We start from the raw sequence: 25,840 nt of genomic DNA, 5'->3' as shown, positions 1-25,840 counted from the left end.
TACTTTATTTACTAAAATAAGGACATTACAATGCTTTTTAAATTACAGGAGTGGCCCTCTGCCACGGCAGCTGTGGGAGATCTTCCTTCTCAATGAAGGCCAAATGGACTACCTCAGCTTACCTGGCCTTGATGAAAATGAGTTGCACCTTCCAGTTGAGGGTAAAAGACATCTGTTTGAAAGAGCAGCAACATTCATGCAGAAGAGAACGACAAAGGTTAATGTCTGCCTCCACTGGGAAAGGAAAACTCCAGTCTGCCAGAGTCTGTGCTGGTTCTTCTTTGAGGCTTTGCCACACATCCGCTCACTCAGGTATGTAGCTGTTGCTTTTCTGTGATGCTGACTCCACATACTTTCAGTTTTATCCTTTTATAAAACCGTTGTTGAAATTACAGACAGAGACAGAAAGGAACTTTTTTTTTAAATACTTTATTGCAAGGCTTCTTACTTTCACAAACATAATGATTCATTTCGTTTTCTTTACAATATTGTACCTTGCATTCCCCCCCCCCCCCCCCCCCCCCCTTTTTTTTTCAAGGTATATATTCACAAAGTAAATAACAAAAACATAGGTTAAACAGACAAACATATATACAAGGCAAACTGGTATTCCCCAAATGAGGATCTCTAAGAAAAGAAATGAACAACAAACTAATGAAACAAAAAACAAAACAAACAAAAAAAAAGTAATAATATAATGAAAAAATAAGCGGTGGTGCATGTATGCGTGTTCATGAATCTGTGTGTGTGTGTGTGTGTGTGTGTGTGTGTGTGTGTGTTTGTGTGTGTGTGTGTGTGTGTGTGTGTGTGTATGCATGTGAGTGTTCATGTTGGGGAGGGGACCATTTAATTCATCTCCTTAATTTGATTAAATATTTCCACTGTTTTTACCAGCCTTTCTTTACAGTATAATGATATAATGATAATGATACAAATACTATGTATTTGTTCCCTATTTCTAAAAGTTAGTTTTTCCATCTCTAAACTTTGTTCTGCTCTTAATACCCATGCTCTTAATTTTGGTGTATTTGATTGTTTCCATGCTTTAGTCAAGCAAGCCCGTCGACAGCATTAGCAAAGGAAGCTAACAGCAACATGTCTGCAATTTTGAGGCATTTCACTCTTGCAACAGCAACAAGTTCTACGACTACTTGTAATGCTTGTAAAGCTCTTGTTCTATAAAATATAACAAAACAAACTTAATCAAACACCTCCAGAAGAATCATATTGAAGAATTTGACGAGTTTAGCCAGTGTTACGGATTAATGAGTGACATAGTCAACTGGCGACTTTATGCTAAATGCGTCTGTGTGTTGTCATAGTGACCACAGCCGTTGGAGTCAGAGAGTCAATTTGAAGCTGACCTCTTTGTTTGGTTTTATTAAAAAGTCAAAAATGATCAGATTAGCTCATCTCTTTTGAATGTAAAAGGGTAAAACACTAATTCCAAGAGGCTGTCGTAATTACCTCTGTCACTTGTGCATTTGTAGTTGTAAGCTGCCATTATTTATAGTAGTTTAAATCCCTATTTGAGTGTTTACATTTGTTTTTACACCCGCGACCAGCTGATGGCTCTGAGGCACAACATGGCCGGAGAGAGTTACAGTTACAGACACACCATACCGGAGGAGCTTGAGAGGTTATGGCGAGGCTGCAGAGTGGGGGTTAAACATAGGATGGGGAAGAGGAAGTTTAAGCCCTATATCCCTGCAGTCATCACTGGAAACGTGAGAAGTTTGGCTAATAAAGTGGACGAACTGGAAGCACTCGCCGGGACACAGAGGGAGTACAGGGAGTCCAGTATCATGTGTTTCACGGAAACGTGGCTGCACGACCAGATACCGGACTCAAACGCCACCATTCCCGGCTTCCAGACGGTGCAAGCCGACACACCACCGCGACCGGTAAGAAGAAAGGAGGGGGGCTTGCCGTGCTCGTTAACAACAGGTGGTGTCACCCCGGGCACGTCACGGTTAAAGAGCGGGTCTGCAGCCCGGACATCGAGCTCGTCGCCGTCGGACTTCGTCCATATTATTTGCCGAGGGAGTTTTCCAGTGTCATCGCCATCACTGTTTACATTCCTCCGTCTGGAAACGCAGAAGCAGCTTGTGACATCATCCACACTGTGACTGCAGGACCACAGACACAACAACCTGGAGCCTTCATCTTCATCACAGGTGACTTCAACCATGTGTCTCTCTCATCCACTCTCCCAACCTTCTTCCAGTTTGTTAAATGTGCCACCCGGGAAAATAAGACTTTGGACCTGCTGTACGCAAATGTTAAGGATACGTACACCTGCTCTCACCATCATACAAGCCTGTGGTTCAGCAGCACCCAGTCACAGTGAGGACAGTGAAGAAATGGTCTCCTGAGGCCATGGAAACACTGCGTGGAGCGCTGGAGGCCACTGACTGGGATGCTCTGTATGAGCCACATGGTGAGGACATTGATGGCCTGACTGATGTTAGAAAAATTGCATGAGGAAACCTTGAAAATTGATAATCTGTCACCAACAGAAAAAACCTCACCATTTTTCTGCGCAGTTCGTTGATGGGGAAATGAAGAGCTGGAGATGTCCAAGTTTCGCCAAACCCAAGACTAGGAAAAGACTGATATGAAACACAGCAGATTACTACCTTACACTTAACCATGGAGATGACGGGAGCGCCGTGACTCCAGTAAAACTCCTAGATTTACTAAAGACTTTAAGTTTTTAGTCTGGGACCGGGGAAATCGTTTGGTGTAAGCCCAGCATAACAAAAGAATAGGAAAAGCACACCGCAAAAACACAACACACACACACAGACATTGCGTGCCCAATGAGATGAACATAGTGAAATATAACATTCATGCACTTACTCATGCACGGAGCCATAACGTATCCACATTACGTGTGATCAAAAACACTATTTAACCATGTGAACACATTGGGCTTAGCAGCAGAGTAAAGGACACAACGATACTGCGCTCACCTGTGCGCACTGCGCAGCTCTGAATGTACAGGGCAAGACGGCGTGGCTTGGCCTTGAACGCATTTATTATTTCATCGGAGTCCAGTTTCTCCGCGAGCTCTTTTTCAAACATGAGCAACGAAATGCTGTTAAGTCTGTCTGTGAGCATTGTAGCTCTGCTGGTGGATTTAATCCTGTTCACAACCGCAAACAGGCGCTCCACAGAGCAACTTGTGACAGGCAGTGACATCAGAATACGCAGTAAACCGTTCATGTTGGGAAAAAACATCTTTGTCACATGAATCCAAGACTTCAATAAGGGATGGGAACTGATGTCCCCCGTCAACTTTACGCGCTATGAGTTGCCCAAACACATCGAGTTCAGAGGCCTCCAAATGAAGTCCATAATGCCTGCACGGCGCGCGCAATGCGTCCAGCTGGCAAATTGCGTCAGACGCAGGCAGCAGGGAGGCAGCAGCCTTCATTATTCCATAAGAGTCACTCTGAAAACGGTTGTTCAGTTCGACCAGCTGTCTGTCAAGGATCATAATCCACAAGGAGCGCAAATCAGAATCACTCCTGATGAGTGCACACCTGCCCAAGTGTCGCAACGCATCATCTGACTGCAATTTTTTTGGGTGTGCCAGCTGCCTCTGTGGGTGGCACCGGCACACCCTGGCACACCCGTGGCTACGCCAATGTGCTGCAATATCAAGTAACACTCACTTGCAAGTATCAAGTAAATTTTACATTCCATAAAACATAACAGTTCTGAAGATATTAAGTAACATTTACTTAATTCCATCCAAGTTTTAAGTTATATTTATTTAACCAAATTAAGTAAAGTCTATTTGTTTTTTCATAAACAAGAACATCATTTTACTCAAAAATTTAAGAACACTTTATATATCTGTATACTGTAAAAAAGATAAACAATAGCTACTCAATAAAAATGAGGCAACAGATTGCACGCAATATTATGAATTAAATCTAACTATGTTATAAGTTGAGTTAATAACAACTTAACAGGAAGTGCCTGTCAATTAGAAACAGACAAAATTCTCTTGATTTAGAATTACATACATTGATTTAGATTATATTTAATATGATCAAAATAAGTAGATTCCATTTTTATATTAAAGTTACTTAAACATTCATTCATTACCATTAACCGCTTATCCGCAATCGGGTCGCGGGGGCTGTAGCCGATCCCAGCTGTCATTGGGCGAGAGGCGGGGTACACCCTGGACAGGACGCCAGACTATCGCAGGGCTGACACATAGAGACAGACAATCACTTTATTTAGAGCAATTTAGAGTCATCAATTAAACCTAAGTGCTTGTCTTTGGACTGTGGGAGGAAGCTGGAGTATCCGGTGGGAACTCGACCCTCTAGCTGTGAGGCGAGAGCGCTAACCACTATGCCACCGTGTATAATATATTAAGTAAAACAAATTGACTACAGAACAAGTCAAATAATCACCTTTGACTTTGTAAAAATCAAATACAATAAAAACTGAGCAGGTAAAAATTTAACCAAAATAGAAACTGGCAAAGCTGTTTTACTGGACATAAATATTTTGTTAGATTGTGCAGGTGTCCCAATTTTTTTGTACTTATTACAGATCTGGAATAGTTCTTTTCAAATATGTAGTGAAAAAACGTATAACCCTCTGAAACAGAGTTTCAACATTCATTACAGAAATCACACACTCAGACACTCAAGAACGTTTCACTCACACAGACATGCTCAAAACAACTTCTGGGGGAGGTCAAGACAGAAACAGTCTCTTAAACTTTGAGTAGTGGTGTAAGGATTATTCATACCCTTATTTAAATGGAAAAACAAACAAACAAAAACAAAAAAATGTACTGCATTAAAATTTGTACTAACAGTAAATTAAAGATGTATCTCCAGCAAAAGGAATTTAAAGTAAGACTTAGTATATTTTTTAAAAGAAAAATATCCAAATTTTGAGTACAAACAGGGTAGTGACTGGCCTTGACCAGTGTGTGGATACTTCCACCTATATTTTTGTATGTATAACACATAGTAATGTAGTATTTAAACTTATTATCACCATTATTAACCTACACCACCTGTTACCATCCCCCCCACACACACAAGCACACACACACCCACGCAGCACACACTTTTCATCTCACACACCTATTTTCATCCCTATATTGTGTGAAGACATGCTCTTTAAATTTGTGTTTGTTTAATTCTTCAGACATCCCATTCCAAATATTTACTCCACTGAATGAAATGCAAAATCTTTTTTCTATGATATATATGTTCAGATAAATTACTTTGCCACACATGCTGAGTCACAGATTGTATTAGACGCAATGCTCTGTGTTTGAACCAGATTGAGAAGCTTCTACAACATTTATAAGAAATGTTGCGCTCAAACTCTTGGAGTTTAACTCAGTTAGCACACAGTTTTAAATACAATCTTGACAGAGTCATCAATAGTATAAAACAAACCTCCCACAATTCCCCACAGACAATTCTCAGAGTAGACACACCAGACGTGATCTTTAAATTCACTCTATGAGAACAGACCCAGCCCACATATATTAATATATATTATAATAATATATTATTATATAAACACACGTTATGAAAACTTCTTGATTAGAACAGTCTTAATTAAAACATCTTGATTAGATCAATATTGATTGGAGAAATACAGCGAGACACTTTGCCTCCTGATTTTTGGCCGGATTTTCTAAAAAGAAAATCCCCCTTTAATCAACACAGAGAACCGTATTCTCTGTCTTCAGGCTGGATTAAAATCATGTAATCCACCTTTTCTGCAATTTATAAAGCTAACTCCAACACGGATTCCTGTTTTCGGCGGTCTCCCTTTACAACAATAGGCCTTACAGCGGGACCGTTATCCCCTGTCTTCGAGCTGGACAGTCGTATGTCCCCTCTTTCTTCTATTTTTATTTTATTTTATTTTAATTTTTTCATTAAAATAAAAAGTTTTTATTGTTTTATCTATTTTTTTATAATTTTTATTTTTTTATAAGTCAATAAATCTTCTTGACGTATTGTATTTCTAACTATGACATCTGTTTTCTATTGACAACAACTCAATTTTGCAATTAGGCCAATTTGCACAGATTTTATTAAAAAGGTTTGTGCTCACCTTCCTTTTGATTAGGGTACCCTGCTGTTGTCAACAAAGTCTGGATGTCAGTTGTATCAGCAATAATTCAGGCTGTTATCTATTTCCAAAGAGAAATACAGGTTAAATTTCAGATCAAGCATATATAAAAAATTAATTTTAATACTCATGTCCTCCAGCTTCTACTCCCCATCACGTCGGGGTAACCATTTGTTAGAAAAATTGCATGAGGAAACCTTGAAAATTGATAATCTGTCACCAACAGAAAAAACCTCACCATTTTTCTGCGCAGTTCGTTGATGGGGAAATGAAGAGCTGGAGACGTCCACGTTTCTCAGTTTAACAAAGTTTTATTACAATACGTCAAAAAATGTGCACTTTACAGAGATTCTCCGGGCTCAAAAACTCATGTCTCTGAATACAAACAGACGTGTTTCAGTTCGTGAAGTCTGAACCACGACTCTCTCCCTGAAACCCATTAAAATACTTTACGATTGTTTACAAAACATGCTGGTAGATTTCCTGGAAGTTCCGCCCTCTTGATCGCTGATTCGATTTCCTCCAGGAAGTTCCGCCTTCTTGATCGCTGATTCGCCAGTTTTAATTAATACAACGGCACGTCAATGCCACCTGGTTGCTTGCTGCCCCGGACAAGCCCATGCCCTGGCCTCTTCTCCAGAACATTCAACAAAAAACATACAGCCTTGTTTTGACTTACAAAGATAGTGTGTCTCACAGAGCCAAAGAATTTTCACTGTCTCACATAGATTCTAAAAGTCTAAAAAATATGAAACAGACAATGAAATATATGTAGTCAAAGTTTCTAAACCAAAATTAACACACAAACATAATCATTGTATCAAAATCATATTGTCTGACTTAATATAAATGCATAGAGAAAGATATTACACTCAAGGTTTGACCTTTGATAGTGACCTGCGTCACTCACAGAGACAGAGAACAGAGATAGTGTTAGAAAAATTGCACGAGGAAACCTTGAAAATTGATAATCTGTCACCGACAGAAAAAATCTGTCACCAACAGAAAAAACCTCACCATTTTTCTGCGCATTCATTGATGGGGAAATGAAGAGCTGGAGACGTCCAAGTTTCTCAGTTTAACAAAAGTTTTATTACAATACGTCAAAAAATGTGCACTTAACAGAGATCTCCGGGTTCAAAATTAACTCATGTCCCTAAAAATCATATTGTCTGACTTAATATAAATGCATAGAGATATTTATTACAGTCAAGGTTTGACCTTTGATAGTGACCTGCGTCACTCACAGAGAACAGAGACAGAGAAGCAGAAATAAAGCATAAAATAATTTACAAATATAGAAAATAATCAATTATTTTAACAACAGACAACAGAGGAGCAGAAATCAAGCATAAAATAATTTACCAATATAGAAAATAATCAATTATTTTAACACTGACTGTGTCTCTGAGTACATTGGGTTCTGCATGACAACTCCATCCCCACTAAACAGGTCCGCTGTTACCCAAACAACAAACCGTGGGTAACCAGCGGCCTGAAGGCCCTTCTCAACAAGAAGAAGAGAGCTTTTAGATCACGGGACAGTGCAGAACTTAAACGTGTACAAAGGGAGCTCAAACGCAGCATCAGGGAGAGTAAGGACAAATACAGAAGGAAACTGGAGCACAAACTGGAAGACAACAACACCAGGGACGTCTGGAGTGTGATAAGAGAGATCACTGGCTTCCAGAGGAGAGGTGGGGGAGCAGCAGTGGAGGGGAACATGGAACGTGCGAACGAGCTGAACCTTTTCTTCAATAGGTTCAGCTCCGACCACCCCACCCCCGGCAGCCCCTCTACTGCTTCTCTGAACAACAACCTCCCACCTCCCCCCATCACCCCCTGCCCCACACCACCCCCGTCACCTCCGCCCACCCCCCCACTGACTTTGACCACAGACCCTTTCACACCCCCAGTCCCCAGGACATCCACACATCCCCCACAGCCCCCCACCACCTCCAGCAGCAGACACCTCTCTGCACCATCACCGTCGACACCCCCCACCCCCCAGTCTGGACTACACATCACATCCAGCCAGGTGAGGAGAGAGCTGGAGAGGCTCAAGCAGAGGAAAGCTGCTGCTGGACCGGACCGCATCAGCCCTCATGTGTTGAAGGCGTGTTCCAGCCAGCTCTGTGGAGTTCTCCAGCACCTCTTCAACCTGAGCCTACACCTTCAGAGAGTGCCAGTGCTCTGGAAAACATCCTGCCTGGTCCCAGTGCCCAAAAAAGGACACCCTGCTGCACTGGAGGACTACAGGCCAGTAGCACTGACCTCCCACATCATGAAGGTCATGGAGAGACTGGTCCTGGCACACCTCAGACAGCTGGTGTGCCCACTACAAGACCCCCTGCAGTTTGCATATCAGCCCCGTGTTGGGGTTGATGATGCAATCATCTACCTGCTGCAGAGGGCTCACTCCTCCCTGGACAGACCCAACACCTCAGTCCGAATCATGTTCTTTGACTTCTCCAGTGCCTTCAACACCATCCAGCCCAGACTGCTGAAGGCCAAACTGGAGAACACACAGGTGGGCGCTCCCCTCATCACTTGGGTCGATGACTATCTGACGAGCAGGCCGCAGTTTGTGAGATTACAGAACTGTGTGTCTGATCGTCTGATCAGTAACATCGGCGCCCCCCAGGGGACTGTACTGTCCCCCTTCCTCTTCACCACATACACTGCTGACTTTCAGTACTGCACTGAGTCGTGTCATCTGCAGAAGTTCACTGATGACACGGCCATTGTGGGGTGTGTTGAGGGCGGAGGGGAGGCTGAGTCTGGACCGCTTTGTGAAGTGGTGTGGGGAGAACCACCTGCAGCTGAACGTGAGGAAGACGAAGGAGATGGTGTTGGACTTCAGGAGGAATAAGCCCCTGCCCTCTCCTGTCAGCATCGGTGGGACGGATGTGGAGATGGTACCCTCATACAGGTACCTGGGGGTCACTCTGGACAATAAACTGGACTGGTCCACCAACACTGAGGCCGTCTATAAGAAGGGCCTGAGCCGGCTTTACTTCCTGAGGAGGCTCAGGTCCTTCAGTGTCTGCAACAAAATGCTGCAGATGTTCTATCAGTCCTGGGGGGGGGCATCAAAGCAAAGGACGCCAACAGACTGAACAAACTGATCAGGAAGGCAGAGTCTGTTGTTGGCTCCAAGCTTGTCACCCTGGAGGAGGTGGTGGAGGACAGGATGCTGGCAAAACTGCTGGGGTGCCCCTGGATTTACCACAGTTGGACCTTGTGTCCTTTTGCTGTACATTAACTGCACTGGAAGCCTCCTGTCCACACAGGTCCAGGAGACATGACAGCTCCAGACAGAGAAAAACTCTGGCAGGGTGCAAGACCCTCTGAGAGTGTGTGTGTGGCTGAAGGTCATCAACAGGAAGTGGACAGAACCACGTTGGGCAAGTCCATATCAGGTTAAAAAAGAGCTGTGAGAATCATATGTGGCGAAATGGAGAGAGGGAGGGGAAAGTTGCTCGACAACGCCACCTGGGGACTTGCACCCCAGGAAATACACCCTTGGCCCTGTACTTTGGCCAACCAGAGGTCACACAGATTCGTTACACGAAAGTATAGAGGACGAGAGACGGACTTACAAAAGATATCAAAAAGTATTTATTTGCAGTAAATCAAAATTAAAAGAGCTCAGGGATCTCCACAACAACTGAAGTGTCAAATCAAGGTCACAACCACAGTAGAAATAAACACAACAGGCACAGAGCTAGGCTGTAGCGAGGCGGTCAGACTAACAACTCAAACTACAAAAGAAAGAATCACTACAAACCAAATCACCACGTGCCCCACCAAACTTAAGGGGGGAGTGAGAAGGGGACCACCACAAGGGGAAGCCTGCCGCCCGCTGCACCAGCTCCTGGAAACACAAAAGAAACACAAAATTACACTACTGTTGTGGTGAGACACTCAGGTATGTCAATCAATTAAAACTGAGGACTATATTACAACACACATACATACACACACAGCACTCACACCCACACACACACACAGAAACAGAACTGATCATCCAAATATTTAAACCCAAATACAAATATACAGAAAACCAACTAATTCTTAAGACAAATAATGAAAGAAAACAACGAAATTTAGCGGTGGGTGGGGTTCAGGCGTATCTATCACCCCAAACACAAACCCAACAGCTATATGTTAAACTAAAACAGAAAATATATATCAATTTAACCCCAAAGAAATGAACCAAAGAACACAAACACAAAAGAGACAAAAGGAAAAGCAGACAATTAACCAAACCGATAAGAGTTGTGGTGGGACAGAGAACTTAGCGCTGCGTGGGAACGCAGCCGCCGCTGAGGACTGTGTGGAATGCAACGGTGCCGGAGCAGCCGAAGATGGCGAAGACGGAGTGGATGGCGACGACGAAGCGGCCGCACCCGGACCGAAGGCCGTGGATGGTTTACGTTTGGGATAGCCGGGTGGAGGATACGTCACAGAGCCGTGCAGGGCAGCTTCACCGGAGCACAGGAGGGGGAAGCCAAGGAGGGAAAGCCGCTGCGGCTTCAACAGCTACAGCAGGACAGAGAGCAGACGGCTAAGCACAAAGCTAACACAAACCAGCAGGTTAACAAAAGAGCACGCTTACCCGAACGAAGAGAGCTTTACGCCCCCGAAACTGATCACCGGCTGCGGTAACAGTACAGAGCGGACGCCACACTCCCCTCACTCTTCACCATACTGCCCCCGAACAACACAGCCAACAGCACTGGAAAGTTACAAAATCACGGCAGCTGTCACACCATAACGTGCCATAAAATTGCACGAAAGTAGCATCATGCCTACATACCTTCCAGTGACTGATGCACGCCAAGAAGACCGGAGCAGCCAACAACCAACGCACGCCACACCGAGTCCTCACCACGAGTGCCAGGCAGCAGTGTGCGAGCCAGCGAAGGCGCAGCACTTACACAGGTGAAACCACTCTGCAATCCACTCACCAGAAATCACCTGAGTGGAGGAGGAGCAACGCTCAACCTGCCACACATACATTCATGAAAAAATCATATTCATATAATCAATTGTTTTTGACATTATATACTGCAAAATTTTTTTTGATAAATGGGTACAGAAAGATCGTTTTGGATACGGCTGTGTTGTTCTGTTTGGCTCTGCTATCTCTCTTTATAGTGCTCTCTGTTCTGTGTCACCTGGAGCCGAGGGGGAGAGTGGACGGTGGTAATATTACTATATTATGTACAGAAATTGACATATTGATGACACAAGCATAGTGGTGTTGTGTGTTATGTGTATTTCTCATATCTGTTCTGTCTGTGTCTGCCTCATCTCCATGGTCATCGAAGGTAAATCCCTTTCCCCATATCAAATGACATTATCCACTCTGAAATGCATGCTTTGCTGCTCACTGATATTGCTACTATTCATAATTTTGTTTGAGTTGGCCTAATGAATGTTAGGCCAAAAGAGGGAATTGTTAGAATAATTTGAATATTATACTTGTTGAAAATGAAATGTTACTGTCTTCCTCTCTTTTTCCTCTTTGTGATTTTTCTCCCAACAGTCATCACAGGTCACTATGCATGCGTAATTCACTAAATCTTGATAATGTCTATCTCTATGCATTTATATTAATCAGGTAATTCTATAATCACAAAAAATAGTATTGTCTGTCTTATATTTTTTAAACCTTTAAAAGAACATGTAGATATTGAAGAATAGTTGGCTCTTGTTATATTTCTGTAGGTCATAACAAGGCAGTATATTCGTCATAACAAGTTTGTTAGCAGGTCACATGGCCTTGTACTGGGCAGCAGTGATTGTATGCCCAGGTGGCCTGATGTGTGACGGTATGAAAGAAGACTGGCGAATCAGCGGAGGGGGAAGGCTGGACTTCCTGGAGGAAATCGACCAGCATGTTTTGTAAACAATTGTAAGGTTATTTTAATGGGTTCCAGGGAGAGAGTCGGGGTTCAGACTTCACGAACTGAAACACGTCTGTTTGTATTCAGGGACATGAGTTAATTTTGAACCCGGAGATCTCTGTAAAGTGCACATTTTTTGACGTATTGTAATAAAACTTTTGTTAAACTGAGAAACTTGGACGTCTCCAGCTCTTCATTTCCCCATCAACGAATGCGCAGAAAAATGGTGAGGTTTTTTCTGTTGGTGACAGATTATCAATTTTCAAGGTTTCCTCATGCAATTTTTCTAACACACACTATCAGAATGTCTGCTAAAGGTGTGGAAAAATAAATATAACAGTTGCACCTAATAGCACCAAAACATATTATTTGATTCTGGAATTGTTCTACAGAACATGCACTTTGAGTCATTTGTTTGTTGTCAAACAGCTTCAGGATGCCCTGCAGAGGTTCAGGACTACAGGACCAGCAGCAATGCCTTGGGACACTGCAGAGGGAAGAAAGGCAGCTGTTACTAGATTTTTGCTTGAAAGTAGCACTTTACAAAGAAGAAAACATTCATGATGTCGTGAATATCCTCCTCTCATTGTTTTCTGTTAACACTGAGCTACATAACATCCTTCTTGATTTTTATCAACATGTCAAGAAGGAAGATTTTCCAGATGTCATTCCAAAACTAAGGCCACCGTTCCAGTCAGCTCCTGCAGTCTGGACCATAAACCTCTCAGAGAGAAAGACCTCCATCCTCCTGGAAGTGCTGAAACTCCAACCAGAGAAGAAACAAGTGAAGCTGAGAGGCTTCTCAGATGAAGAGAGTGAAGTGAGGAGTTTCCTACAGTGTCTGCCTTATATCTCACAGCTCAAATATACAGTATTAATCTGATTTACCTGTTAAAATATTTCTCACAATCGCCACTCTTTTGAAATGAATTTGCTGTCATTTACAAATAAAGATATGAAATACATCTATAGAGTTTATTATCACAGCTATTAACACAGTATTTCATCCTGCTGCATTCGTTCTCTAACTTTCATCCTTAATAAAAAATATTTGACATGAGATGGTTTTCAATGCAGAATGTGTTGTAGCTTTGCTGTTTTACATTTCCTCCATATTGTGTTTCAGCTGTGATCCAGAGTTCTTCCAGAGTGTCTGCTCATGCATCTCTGTCAGATCCAGAGAAGAGGCTGAGCAGTTGGTCTCTCTGCTGCAGCTGCTGGGGTTCACCCTGCTGTTAACAGGATGGTTAAGCACAAGATGCTGCCGGTCGGTGGGGACAGTTCTCGGACTCTGTGGCTCTGATGTGGATCTCATCCTCAAACCAGGACAGATGTTTGTCGGAGAAGCCTCCCTCCTCTTTAGTTCTACAGTGCAACTGCACAGTCTGACGTAAATGTTTATATCTTTTTCCCTTTTTTATGTTCGTATAGCACTGTCTTTTCCAGTTTAAATGTTTTACCAGATTGAGAATATAATTTATTTTCTGACTGCCGTTTACGCTCTCTTTGATCTTCAGGCTTTCCCATGACAACACCTTGCTACTGTGTGGATGGGTAAAAAAAGGGAGAGTGGCCTGTTCAGTGACTATTGAAGAGCTTTCTCTCTCCCCTCAGACAGCCGGTCCATCTGAGAAAGTGTCGTTGAAGGTTGTCAGTGGTTTGGCGTCCCTGCTGAGATACTGGAAAATCAGACGGTTAAACCTGACTGAGTTCTGTGTTCCTGCTCTGAGTCTCATTCCACTGCTGCTTCATGATGGCTCTCTAACAATCAGGTTCATGTCTTTCCTCAGCCTCAGAAACACACCAATTAGCAAAAATGCAAAATGTATTAATCATTTCCTAGTCCAACATATATTGACATATTTTGATCCTCAGACTGAGTGAGGACACTGTCCAGCAGTTCCTCTTCCTCCTCCATGAAAACCAGGACGGAGACTTGACTCGGTCCTTCTTGATCAAGGTTGGTGGAGACCTGAGCTCCTGCTGTCTGAACTGGGAGCTTCTTCACTTTCTGCTGCAGCAGTCGTCAGCTCAGACCATCACTGTGAACCTGAAGAAGAACAGCTTCTTACAGGAGAGCATCACACGTCTGCTTCCCTTCCTGGACAGGGTTGTGTTGAAAAGGTGATTTTTTTCACTCTCTATATTTGTTATTGTGGCTTGTTTCCCCTAAACAAACTGGTGAATACACTTTGTGCTTACAGGTTCAGTCCCAGCTTTGTGTTGACTGCCGTCAGAGAGATCTATCATGCTGGTGCCAGTCCCAGTATATCCAGTTTACTGAGGTCACTGAATGATGTGATCAGCCTGACCTGCAGAGAGATGGACTCTGTGGACTGTGCTGCTCTGATCTTCACCCTCAGACACAGTGACAAAGTTAAACTGAACCTCATGTGGATGTCCATACCAGCAGGGGAAGTAAAGTCCATCATCTTGATGCTGGACAAAGTTTCTCAACTGAGGTCAGACATTACTGCTCATTTCCCAAAGCTGTACCTGCATCAGTACTCTCCAACACAAGATATAATTCACCTGTCGCTGAAAAATTTATATAAATATGACAAATGAATTCTGTCAGTAATAATCACATTGTTCTCACCAAGTTAACAGCTGAGAGTTGTGAGCATGGGGCTGAAAAGATGTGGGATGGGTGTGGAAACACCAGCAGACAACTGTTTTTCCACTTGTTGTTGAGGTCAGACTGAAAGTGAACCTTTTAATGTCTGTAATAATCTCTCACTGCACAGGAAAACTATATATTCCAGTGAGGAGTGGGACAAAGTTGAAACAGGAAGTGGGTCTTTAAACTGAAACTGAAACTTCTTTTAGTTTGGGTCATCATTTCACCGTTTCTCCTCTGACTTAGTTTGTGTAATGTGAAGGTTTGTTTTAACCTTTCTGATGGTGTGACTGTTTCTGTTTCTTGAGCCGTCAGAATGCTTCTAAGTGATGTCTGCATGCTCCAGTAGTTTATCTATTAACCTGAAGGGCTCTATGTTATAAATACTGAGACACAATATCAGTCAGAATTATGATAAAAGACAATCATTTTAATTCATGGTATGTGTTTCTTTTGGAAAACATGTGACTGCCAGTGTTGACAGGAAGCTGCTGCTGAGGTTGGTCCACTGTTGTGCTTCCTCTGACGTCCAGCAGGAGGCTTCGGTCGTCCTGCTCAGGCCTCTGCAGCACACACTGGATCTGTCCTGCTCCTCCTGTGTGGAGCTGTTAGACCAGGATCAGAGTGACACTCTCAGTCTGACTGCTGATGACTGCAGGGCCGTCTCCACCATCCTGAGACACAGCAGCAGCCGGGAGACACAGCTCATTCTGCAGGACTGTGAGGTGGAGGACAGCGGACTGGACCTGCTGTTTTCTGTCCTAGACAGAGTCTGTCTCAGGTGGGAAAAACACACACTGCGTGAAAGGAGAGAAGAAACTTTGTTTCTTCCGTATTTATGAATCATAACACTCTGTTTCTCCTGTTTAGAGCCAGTAAAGCTGTCCTCCTCCAGCTGGTGTCTCTGGTCCCTGTGAACAGTGAGAGGGACTCGGTGAGACGGGCAGAGTCCCTCTGCAGAGCTCTGAATGCAGAGCTGGACCTCAGTCACAGCTCCCTGGATCAGAGGACCTGTGAAGCCTTGGCCCTGATGCTGGACTTCTGTGCAGAGCTGACACAGCTGGACCTCAGTCACTGTCAGCTCACAGACCAGCAGCTGCTCTCACTCTGCTCACAGCTGCACAAAGTACAAGTCTTGGAGTGAGTGTGCACTGGAAATGTCTTCATGTGGCTGCAATGTTTATAAGGCAGTGTGGGATCGAGCCCAGGTGGAGGTAACCATTTATAAAAGAGATTACAAAAAAGATTACAGCAGGTAGACTGTGTGAGGATCAGAAGCAGCTGGTAATGTCAGCTGCTCACAGATTGATGAGCTGAGACGAGAGAAAATGTTCTTTAAAACATAAACAGTAACAAATCACAATTATATGGGGCTGCACCCTTAACATTAATATTGTGCTGATTTCTAGGCAGATGAGGTTGGATTATATTCCATGAGAGACTTGAGTTCATGTCAGTGTCTATATGATGCAGACAAACTTACTTTAGAAGACAATTATATCTGTATAGTCAGGACTATTCCTACACTGCAAAAAAGCCAACTTGTTTTTTTTTTGACTTAAAACAGTGATTTAATTTGGTAAAACTTGGAAATATAAATTATTGACATTTAGGGCAATAATGTAAGTTAGCACAACAAAGGAAGCCAGTTGTCTGCTCAGAAACAAGTTGGTGAGTTGTTGTTACTTATATCTTTAAGTTGGGGTTCAAAACAAGGGACAATAGTTCTGCTAACTCTTATATCTTTGTTGTGAAATTAGGTCATTAGCGAAAGCTAGCGGCTAACTGATACTAGCGGCTAATTGATGCTAGTGGCGCTGCTTGTTACAGCTACAAGAGTAGTAATTAGCGTATCAATGCTAACTCAAAATTGTGGTCACAACATTAGCTGACATTTCATATCGGCGCTACAATTGTGCCAGAGAAATTCAGAGTTGAGCAAACTCAAAAACAAAACTTAAAATATTTAGTTTAATTGTCCAACTTAAAATTTTATCGAAGTTTGTTGCCTTGAAATTTTGAGTTCGCCCATCTTTTCTTTTTTTGCAGTGTACAGAGAGCTGCAGGACAGTAAACATGCTTTACTTCTATTGAACTGTCTTAATCTAAAGTGTAGTAGTTTTCATTTAGTCATTAGAATAACTTTAAAATCATTGCACAAAGTATAGGTCCTAAGAAAACCAGAGGGGCAGATTAATTTATAGAAATTACTAAATAAAATGCAGGTTCAATAGCATGTCAATAAAAAATAAAAATGTGGACAACTGTGCATCTCTGTAATCCTCCAGAAAATAAAAAGTCTGTTAGAAAACAGAGTTATAAACACAGAGAACTCATATTAATCCTGTTGACCAGTGCTGGAATGTAACTAAGTACATTTACTCAAGTACTGTACTAAAGTACAACTTTAAGGTACACATACTTTACTTGAGGATTTCCATTTGATGTAAATTTATACTTCAAAGTGATTTTTTTAAATAAACCTCATAACTGTATATTTAGCCTTTAAAATGAGCCCTAATGAACCCAAAACCCTGCTTACATAAATGCATCAGTACAGATAATCTAATAATATATTAAGAATATATAAAACAATCTGAGTGTGTCCATTCTGCATAACGAGTACATTTTGATGCTGATACTTTTGTACTTTTACTGCAGTAAGTTTTGAGTGCAGGCCTTTTACTTGTAGTGGAATAACTTCACAGTGTGGTATTAGTACTTTTACTGAAGTAAAGGATTGAAATACTTTTCCCACCACTGCTGTTGACACAAGAGACCTTTCTCCTAACTTTCGAGAGAAAATGGAGTTTTGCTGATTTGTTTAAAGTAAAATAGTTGTGAGATCTCTGGTGGAGTTCATGATGAATCTTCAGAATGACTTGACTGCAAATGATCTCGCTGTGTAACCTTTAAATCTCTGTGTTTAGTTATAGTGCAGTGTCAGGAAGCTTCAGTTATTAATGAAGATATCCAGCTGGGTATCTGCTGCTTCGGTGCACACGCCTGCTAATGACCAGAGGTGTTTGATTGACTGAAGAAAAAAATCAAAACATAATGTTACAGTGATTATCCTGTCTGCTTCAACAGCACCTTTGGGCTGATATAATAATGTGCACTAATAACTGTTTGTGTTTGTTGCAGTCTGAGTCACAACAACATCACTGATGCTTCGACTGACACGTTACTCCAACTGGTCTCCATCAACCCCGGCATTCAAACTGTGCGGTGAGCAGACATTTATTAGTGCTCCATTCATTTATTAAGACATTTCTACTCATAATCATTCATTCTCTTCCATCAGTTCAATGAACACTGTCTGTCTGAGTGACGTCTGCTCTCTCTGCTTTGTTTTTAGACTCCGTACTTCAGTAACAACATTGTGGACAGAAGCTCCTTACAGAAAGACAAGCGGTTTGAAATCTGGTGAACCAGTCGTCAGTGGGATGCTATTAATTGTTTCAAGTCTAATGATCTTTGGAAGAAAGTATTACCTGTGGTACCTTGATTTTTTTTATTCAGGCAAAACTAATAGAAGCCAACACTGTTACTTCAGTGACAACTGTGTTTTTTAATATTGTGATAATGATTTTCTGGGATGAATGTTTAGCTCAAATTAACAAGGCAAAAAAAGAAGAGATTATAGTAAATTATCTTAAGAGAATAATCTTAAAAGTGTAAATATGAGTATATTTTTTGACATTTTAAATGGAGAAAATATTAATTTCCTCTGTCCATTCTCCTTTCCTCATGAAAATGCCTCTTTTATTGTAAACTACAGTAATCAGCGTTTTCTTGACTTTTAATTTCACAGAATAAAATCTGACTCAACCAGTTACCAGCTGAGTGAATTTGTGTCACAAACAGACCTCGTTATAAGATTTGGTGCAATGTCATTGGACCAATTTCATATTTTCTTGTAATGCAACAGCTATTTTAAAATGTTGTGAAATGTACAGTTGTAAATATATTCAATAAACAAATGACAAAAGACTCAAACTGGAGTCAAAGTTATTTACTTAATGCATTATTTTTAGATGTTTGTCTAAATTAGTTTTACAACAGAAACCTATTGGTTTATTTTTAAAGCACTTTAATAACATGAAAAGTTATCAATTGTTTTGTTTTTCTATGATTAACTTTTAATTTGGGAAACAGTTGTGTAGTACAAAAAACAATGAAGTTATATGTCAGTAAAGTGGAAAAACAGCAGTCCATATTTCAGTATATATACAGAATCATGGAGACATTTACAGTGACTCATCAGTCATTTACTGTATGTGAGAACAGATGTTCTTGTGAAACGGCTGCTGTCTTTTGTCTCCAGTGTTTCTCTACACAGGAACCACACTGTAACCCAAAGCAGAGCACAAACACAGAGGAGAGGCTCAGGGAAGGTGCAGCTGAAGGCGTGGTGGTGGATCAGAGGACACCGTGTACAAGTCCAGGTTCACTGTTGCTGCCATCAAAACTCTCCAGACTGCAGCCATCATTTTTATGCAAATCAGCACTAAATAGACCCATCCTTTCCCAGTTAACCTCCCAGTAACAACAACCAGTCTGACCATTTCTACTCACGGCTCTGTGTGGTTTGGACTAGTAATGTTAACAGTAAATATTATGTGTATATGATTACATGTGTAGGAGCTGAACTGATGTTGGCCCTGCAGGTTTAAACAGTACAATGTGTGCTGCTCTGTATCCTGTAACTTGGAATGATATCAGAGTCTCATCAGACATTCGTTCTACCTTCAGGAAGCCTCTGCATATCAAGAGGGGGAAAGTAACTCAGTACATTTACTAAATACTACTTTAGTACACGTTAGCCACTTGTACTTTACTTGAATGTGTCTGCTTTATACTTCTACTCCACAAGTATTTCTTCACCTCATTTATCTGATTAAGATTAAGAATACACAATGTAATCAATAAAATTAATTCTATAATTCTGTCCATAAGGCCTTCAAGCTGCCCAGAAAAATGTAATTATATAAAAACATTAACGGGCACATTAATGCACATTTCATTCTAAAGGCTTTTTAACACACTTTTTTGAATACATTTCTGTAAAGTTAAAATGTTTTTATCCATTTAAAAAAAATTGCAGACATTATTGTATATTTTATACATCTTTTAAAAACGTTTTACATCCTTTTTTTCTGCATTAAAAACCCCCATAAAAGACTTAACATGTTTCACACATTTAAATTGATATTTTACATATTCTTAAAAGACTACGTGTTTTTTAACGATTTAAAAAGATTTCTTTGTATCTATTTTGTTTCAAATGTGGTGTCCTAATAGCGGCTCGAGCATTATCATGTTAAATTGATCCCAGATCAAAATTAATGCTGATGAAAATGATTTCTGCTTATAAAATGTCATAATTTCAAGCTGTAAATTATTGTGCTATATTACAGTCTTTGTCAGTGTATTACCAATGTAGACGGACTACTAATGTAGGGGACATTTACTTAGAGAACATTATTTGTTATTGTCGAGTTATTGGGCGGTTCATCTGCCTGAACTAGACCAGGCTTGGCACAGAGGACGCAGGAGTCAACTCGTTCAATTTAATCCTTTTTTTTGATTTGACTATTGTCAGCAGGTTGATAACCTTAAGAGAAAAACAAACAGAAATCAGATTTGAATATATACCATATCATGTCTTAACAAAACCATAAGTAGGGAAATTGAAAGTGATACATACCCTAACCCTAACACACTCAGGGAAGACAAAGGGCCTCCCAGGTGCTCACCCAAGGTTAATCACCCTAGTGCTTCTTGCTCTCCCTCTGAACACAATCACCCAGTGAACACTGGGCCCTCTACTGCCCTCTGGCACACTCCAATCACCACATCCCCACAATAAAAATTATTAATTATTAATATTCAAAAATCTTAATTACTCCATCAACCTACAATCTGTCATTAACTTTGTCATTATTTTAGCAATATTTTACATTAATAAAATGAAATAATCTTTCATTTCTACTGTTTCTAATGTCCATATTCTAATTTTTTCATTCTTTTTCTTAGTGATTGAATAATATCTAAACTACCATATAACAAAAAACTTAAAAATCCTCTTTTGGAAATTCTCCTTGAATGCCATATTATATTATACAGCAGATATTTTGATGTGCATGAGTTTTAGAATACAGCTGCATCCTTAAACCCTATGGAACTCAACATTTCTAAATGCATCTCCTCTTACAGTGATTGTTTCACCAACATTTTTTTCAGGCAAGAAAAACAATATAAAGGATATGATATGTACGATATATTTTTTATTATCCCCTAGGAAAGAGCTGGAAACGTTGCTGGGGAGAGGTACATCTGGAATACCTCGTTTAACCTGCTGCCCTTGCAACTCGGCCCAGAATAGGCAGAAGGAAGTAGATTGATGGATGAATGGATTATTTAGAAGAGAACAAAGTAGAATTGCTTGTTGACCAGTGCAGAGAAACAGCTTGGTGTCAATAGCCAGGCTATTACTCACAGATGACCCAGTGTATATCATATAGAAGCATCGTCCAACTGACGTGTTACCAGATCATCAATGGATGTTATTGATGTCAAAATTGTTTAAGGCGTGCCATGTTTCAGTTGTTACAACAGGGTAGACTTGTGCCCTTTCAAAGCCATTGAAGTCGGTGGATGAACAAAGAGAATAAGCACCCATGTTGTCAACGAAGAGCCAGTCCCCCACGTGCAGCTCAGGAATCCAGAAGTTGTCGATCACTTTGTCGATGCTGTCACAGGTTGGACCCCTGGATCTCTGCTCACTGCTCTCAACAGTCTGTGTGGAGCACAAACATTGAAATATGAAATCCACATCACCTAGTTATTTTATTCTCCCACAATCTATCTCTTAAAATGTTTTCTTTTACTTGATCATTTCCGTTTTATGGAATGGTGGTGCCGTGGTTGGCTGTGGCTGCTTTGGCAACACAGCCAATACATGGTTAAATTCGCCATCTAGATCAGTAAGTTTTGCACCAATAGCTCAATGTAACACGTCAGAACAGTATATGATCGTCAGCTTGTTAGGTTAGCGAAATAACAGCGATTTGGGTTTTTTAAACTCAGTTACGTGGACCACTCTACTCAGCCTTGGTCTGCTATGCCGGTCAGACCCAGCGGCCTACAGAGCAGAGGAGTTTCCTACCAGCACAGCCCGCCCACGGAGGCGTTGGAGGCGATACCAGAGAAAACAGAAGCAGTGTTGCTGCGGTGGACTTACAGCTAAGATGAAGGCTAACCCGTTCCGTCCGCACCTTCCATCCATCCTGCTTATCCTGTACGTTCCCTCAAGAGCAAATTCAACTACCTGAAGCTGGAGACTAGAAACTGCTGCATCCTCATTCTCACTGAGACATGGCTTAACTTATCTGTCCCTGATGTGGCCATTAGCCTAGACGGGCTATAACATTCAGAGCCGACAGTAGCCACACTCTCACAGGTAAATCCCGAGGGGGTGGTGTTTACTCCATATCCACTTGGTCATTGCTCTGCAGACATTGAATTTATGATTGTGAGATGCAGACCGTTCTACTTCCCCCAGGAATTCACCTCCATCATAACTGTAGCTGATTACATCCCACCCACCCATCCCACCCTTTAGACTTTGATCTGCAGGCCTTAGCTTCTATCTTCTTCTACATCTTTTTGAACCTGTTTTTACTGCTGAATCGGTTTGACATCCTAAATATGTCCATCAAACACATATTAGACCCTTCTGTCGGCCTCTTCCTGAATCAATTTTTGGTGAATGAATCATCATGTTGTTGTATAGTGATAGGGTTTATATTTACTCTGTTGAGGTATGGCTCAACCTCGGAGTGGGCAGGATCATTGATCAGGCAGCTCAGGGAGCCATACACTCCATCATTAAGGTAGTACATCATCACTCTGTCAGGGCTGCTTTTCTCAACCTCTGGAAAAAAATACATGCAAAATAATGAAGGTTACTGAACTAAAAAGTACACAATATTTTTGCATTATTGTTGGAAATAATTCAAACTAATGATGATGAATCAATAATTCACTACAGGGATTGAATATCAGTCAAAATGCGTGTTTCCTGCTTGAAATGAGTTGAAATCACAAGAAAATAGTCAAAATGATATTTGGGTCTTACAGTGTTAAAACATGACTGCTTCTGGCAAAAACAGCCTTATTTCGGCGAGAGAAGAACAATTCAAGTCAATCATTCAAACTAATGATGATGAATCAATAAATCACTACAGGGATTGAATATCATTCAAAATGCGTGTTTCATGCTTGAAATGAGTTGAAATCACAAGAAAATAGTCAAAATGATATTTGGGTCTTACAGTGTTAAAACATGACTGCTTCTGGCAAAAACAGCCTTATTTCGGCGAGAGAAGAACAATTCAAGTCAATCATTCAAACTAATGATGATGAATCAATAAATCCCTACAGGGATTGAATATCAGTCAAAATGCGTGTTTCATGCTTGAAATGAGTTGATATCACAAGAAAATAGTCAAAATGATATTTGGGTCTTACAGTGTTAAAACATGACTGCTTCTGGCAAAAACAGCCTTATTTCGGCGAGAGAAGAACAATTCAAGTCAATCATTCAAACTAATGATGATGAATCAATAAATCACTACAGGGATTGAATATCAGTCAAAATGCATGTTTCCTGCTTTTAATGAGTTGAAATCACAAGAAAACAGTCAAAATGATATTTCGGTCTTACAGTGTTAAAACATGACTGCTTCTGGCAAAAACAGCCTTATTTCGGCGAGAGAAGAACAATTCAAGTCAATCATTCAAACTAATGATGATGAATCAATAAATCACTACAGGGATTGAATATCAGTCAAAATGCGTGTTTCCTGCTTGAAATGAGTTGAAATCACAAGAAAATAGTCAAAATGATATTTGGGTCTTACAGTGTTAAAACATGACTGCTTCTGGCAAAAACAGCCTTATTTCGGCGAGAGAAGAACAATTCAAGTCAATCATTCAAACTAATGATGATGAATCAATAAATCACTACAGGGATTGAATATCATTCAAAATGCGTGTTTCATGCTTGAAATGAGTTGAAATCACAAGAAAATAGTCAAAATGATATTTGGGTCTTACAGTGTTAAAACATGACTGCTTCTGGCAAAAACAGCCTTATTTCGGCGAGAGAAGAACAATTCAAGTCAATCATTCAAACTAATGATGATGAATCAATAAATCACTACAGGGATTGAATATCAGTCAAAATGCGTGTTTCATGCTTGAAATGAGTTGATATCACAAGAAAATAGTCAAAATGATATTTGGGTCTTACAGTGTTAAAACATGACTGCTTCTGGCAAAAACAGCCTTATTTCGGCGAGAGAAGAACAATTCAAGTAAATCATTCAAACTAATGATGATGAATCAATAAATCACTACAGGGATTGAATATCAGTCAAAATGCGTGTTTCATGCTTGAAATGAGTTGATATCACAAGAAAATAGTCAAAATGATATTTGGGTCTTACAGTGTTAAAACATGACTGCTTCTGGCAAAAACAGCCTTATTTCGGCGAGAGAAGAACAATTCAAGTCAATCATTCAAACTAATGATGATGAATCAATAAATCACTACAGGGATTGAATATCAGTCAAAATGCATGTTTCCTGCTTGAAATGAGTTGAAATAACAAGAAAATAGTCAAAATGATATTTGGGTCTTACAGTGTTAAAACATGACTGCTTCTGGCAAAAAAAGCCTTATTTCGGCGAGAGAGGAACAATTCAAGTCAATCATTCAAACTAATGATGATGAATCAATAATTCACTACAGGGATTGAATATCAGTCAAAATGCATGTTTCCTGCTTGAAATGAGTTGAAATCACAAGAAAATAGTCAAAATGATATTTGGGTCTTACAGTGTTAAAACATGACTGCTTCTGGCAAAAACAGCCTTATTTCGGCGAGAGAAGAACAATTCAAGTCAATCATTCAAACTAATGATGATGAATCAATAAATCACTACAGGGATTGAATATCAGTCAAAATGCATGTTTCCTGCTTTTAATGAGTTGAAATCACAAGAAAAGAGTCAAAATGATATTTGGGTCTTACAGTGTTAAAACATGACTGCTTCTGGCAAAAACAGCCTTATTTCGGCGAGAGAAGAACAATTCAAGTCAATCATTCAAACTAATGATGATGAATCAATAAATCACTACAGGGATTGAATATCAGTCAAAATGCATGTTTCCTGCTTGAAATGAGTTGAAATAACAAGAAAATAGTCAAAATGATATTTGGGTCTTACAGTGTTAAAACATGACTGCTTCTGGCAAAAACAGCCTTATTTCGGCGAGAGAGGAACAATTCAAGTCAATCATTCAAACTAATGATGATGAATCAATAATTCACTACAGGGATTGAATATCAGTCAAAATGCATGTTTCCTGCTTGAAATGAGTTGAAATCACAAGAAAATAGTCAAAATGATATTTGGGTCTTACAGTGTTAAAACATGACTGCTTCTGGCAAAAACAGCCTTATTTCGGCGAGAGAAGAACAATTCAAGTCAATCATTCAAACTAATGATGATGAATCAATAAATCACTACAGGGATTGAATATCAGTCAAAATGCATGTTTCCTGCTTTTAATGAGTTGAAATCACAAGAAAAGAGTCAAAATGATATTTGGGTCTTACAGTGTTAAAACATGACTGCTTCTGGCAAAAACAGCCTTATTTCGGCGAGAGAAGAACAATTCAAGTCAATCATTCAAACTAATGATGATGAATCAATAAATCACTACAGGGATTGAATATCAGTCAAAATGCATGTTTCCTGCTTGAAATGAGTTGAAATAACAAGAAAATAGTCAAAATGATATTTGGGTCTTACAGTATTAAAACATGACTGCTTCTGGCAAAAACAGCCTTATTTCGGCGAGAGAAGAACAATCCAAGTCAATCATTCAAACTAATGATGATGAATCAATAATTCACTACAGGGATTGAATATCAGTCAAAATGCATGTTTCCTGCTTTTAATGAGTTGAAATCACAAGAAAATAGTCAAAATGATATTTGGGTCTTACAGTGTTAAAACATGACTGCTTCTGGCAAAAACAGCCTTATTTCGGCGAGAGAAGAACAATTCAAGTCAATCATTCAAACTAATGATGATG

The 25,840-nt window shown here is 40.4% G+C and overlaps 2 protein-coding genes across 2 annotated transcripts in view; both read left to right on the top strand.

Moving 5' to 3' along the window:
* Positions 1-462, top strand: part of si:dkey-283b1.7 (von Willebrand factor C domain-containing protein 2-like) — a 71,477-nt gene extending 71,015 nt beyond the window's left edge. The window contains exon 5 of the mRNA XM_059347778.1: positions 49-462. The gene's annotated coding sequence lies outside the window, so the exon portion shown is untranslated. The remainder of the gene's footprint in view (positions 1-48) is intronic.
* Positions 283-18,623, top strand: LOC131983148 (uncharacterized). Its single transcript, XM_059347777.1, has 9 exons — positions 283-312; positions 12,477-13,437; positions 13,565-13,819; positions 13,923-14,171; positions 14,252-14,509; positions 15,143-15,448; positions 15,538-15,807; positions 17,812-17,895; positions 18,026-18,623. The coding sequence occupies exons 2-9, from the start codon at positions 13,109-13,111 to the stop codon at positions 18,240-18,242; spliced, it is 1,968 nt and encodes a 655-aa protein (XP_059203760.1). The 5' UTR covers positions 283-312; positions 12,477-13,108; the 3' UTR covers positions 18,243-18,623.
* Positions 18,624-25,840: the final 7,217 nt, after the last annotated feature.

Source organism: Centropristis striata, chromosome 13 (genome assembly GCF_030273125.1).
Source record: "Centropristis striata isolate RG_2023a ecotype Rhode Island chromosome 13, C.striata_1.0, whole genome shotgun sequence".
NCBI lineage: Eukaryota > Metazoa > Chordata > Actinopteri > Perciformes > Serranidae > Centropristis > Centropristis striata.
This window is presented reverse-complemented; position numbering and strand designations above follow the sequence as displayed.

Coding starts and splice junctions, on each gene's coding strand:
- LOC131983148 (XM_059347777.1), top strand. CDS start 13,109: ATGGTTTTCAATGCAGAATGTGTTGTAGCTTTGCTGTTTTACATTTCC. Junction 14,510..15,142: donor GACAAAGTTTCTCAACTGAG/GTCAGACATTAC, acceptor TGTGACTGCCAG/TGTTGACAGGAAGCTGCTGC. Junction 15,449..15,537: donor CTAGACAGAGTCTGTCTCAG/GTGGGAAAAACA, acceptor TCTCCTGTTTAG/AGCCAGTAAAGCTGTCCTCC.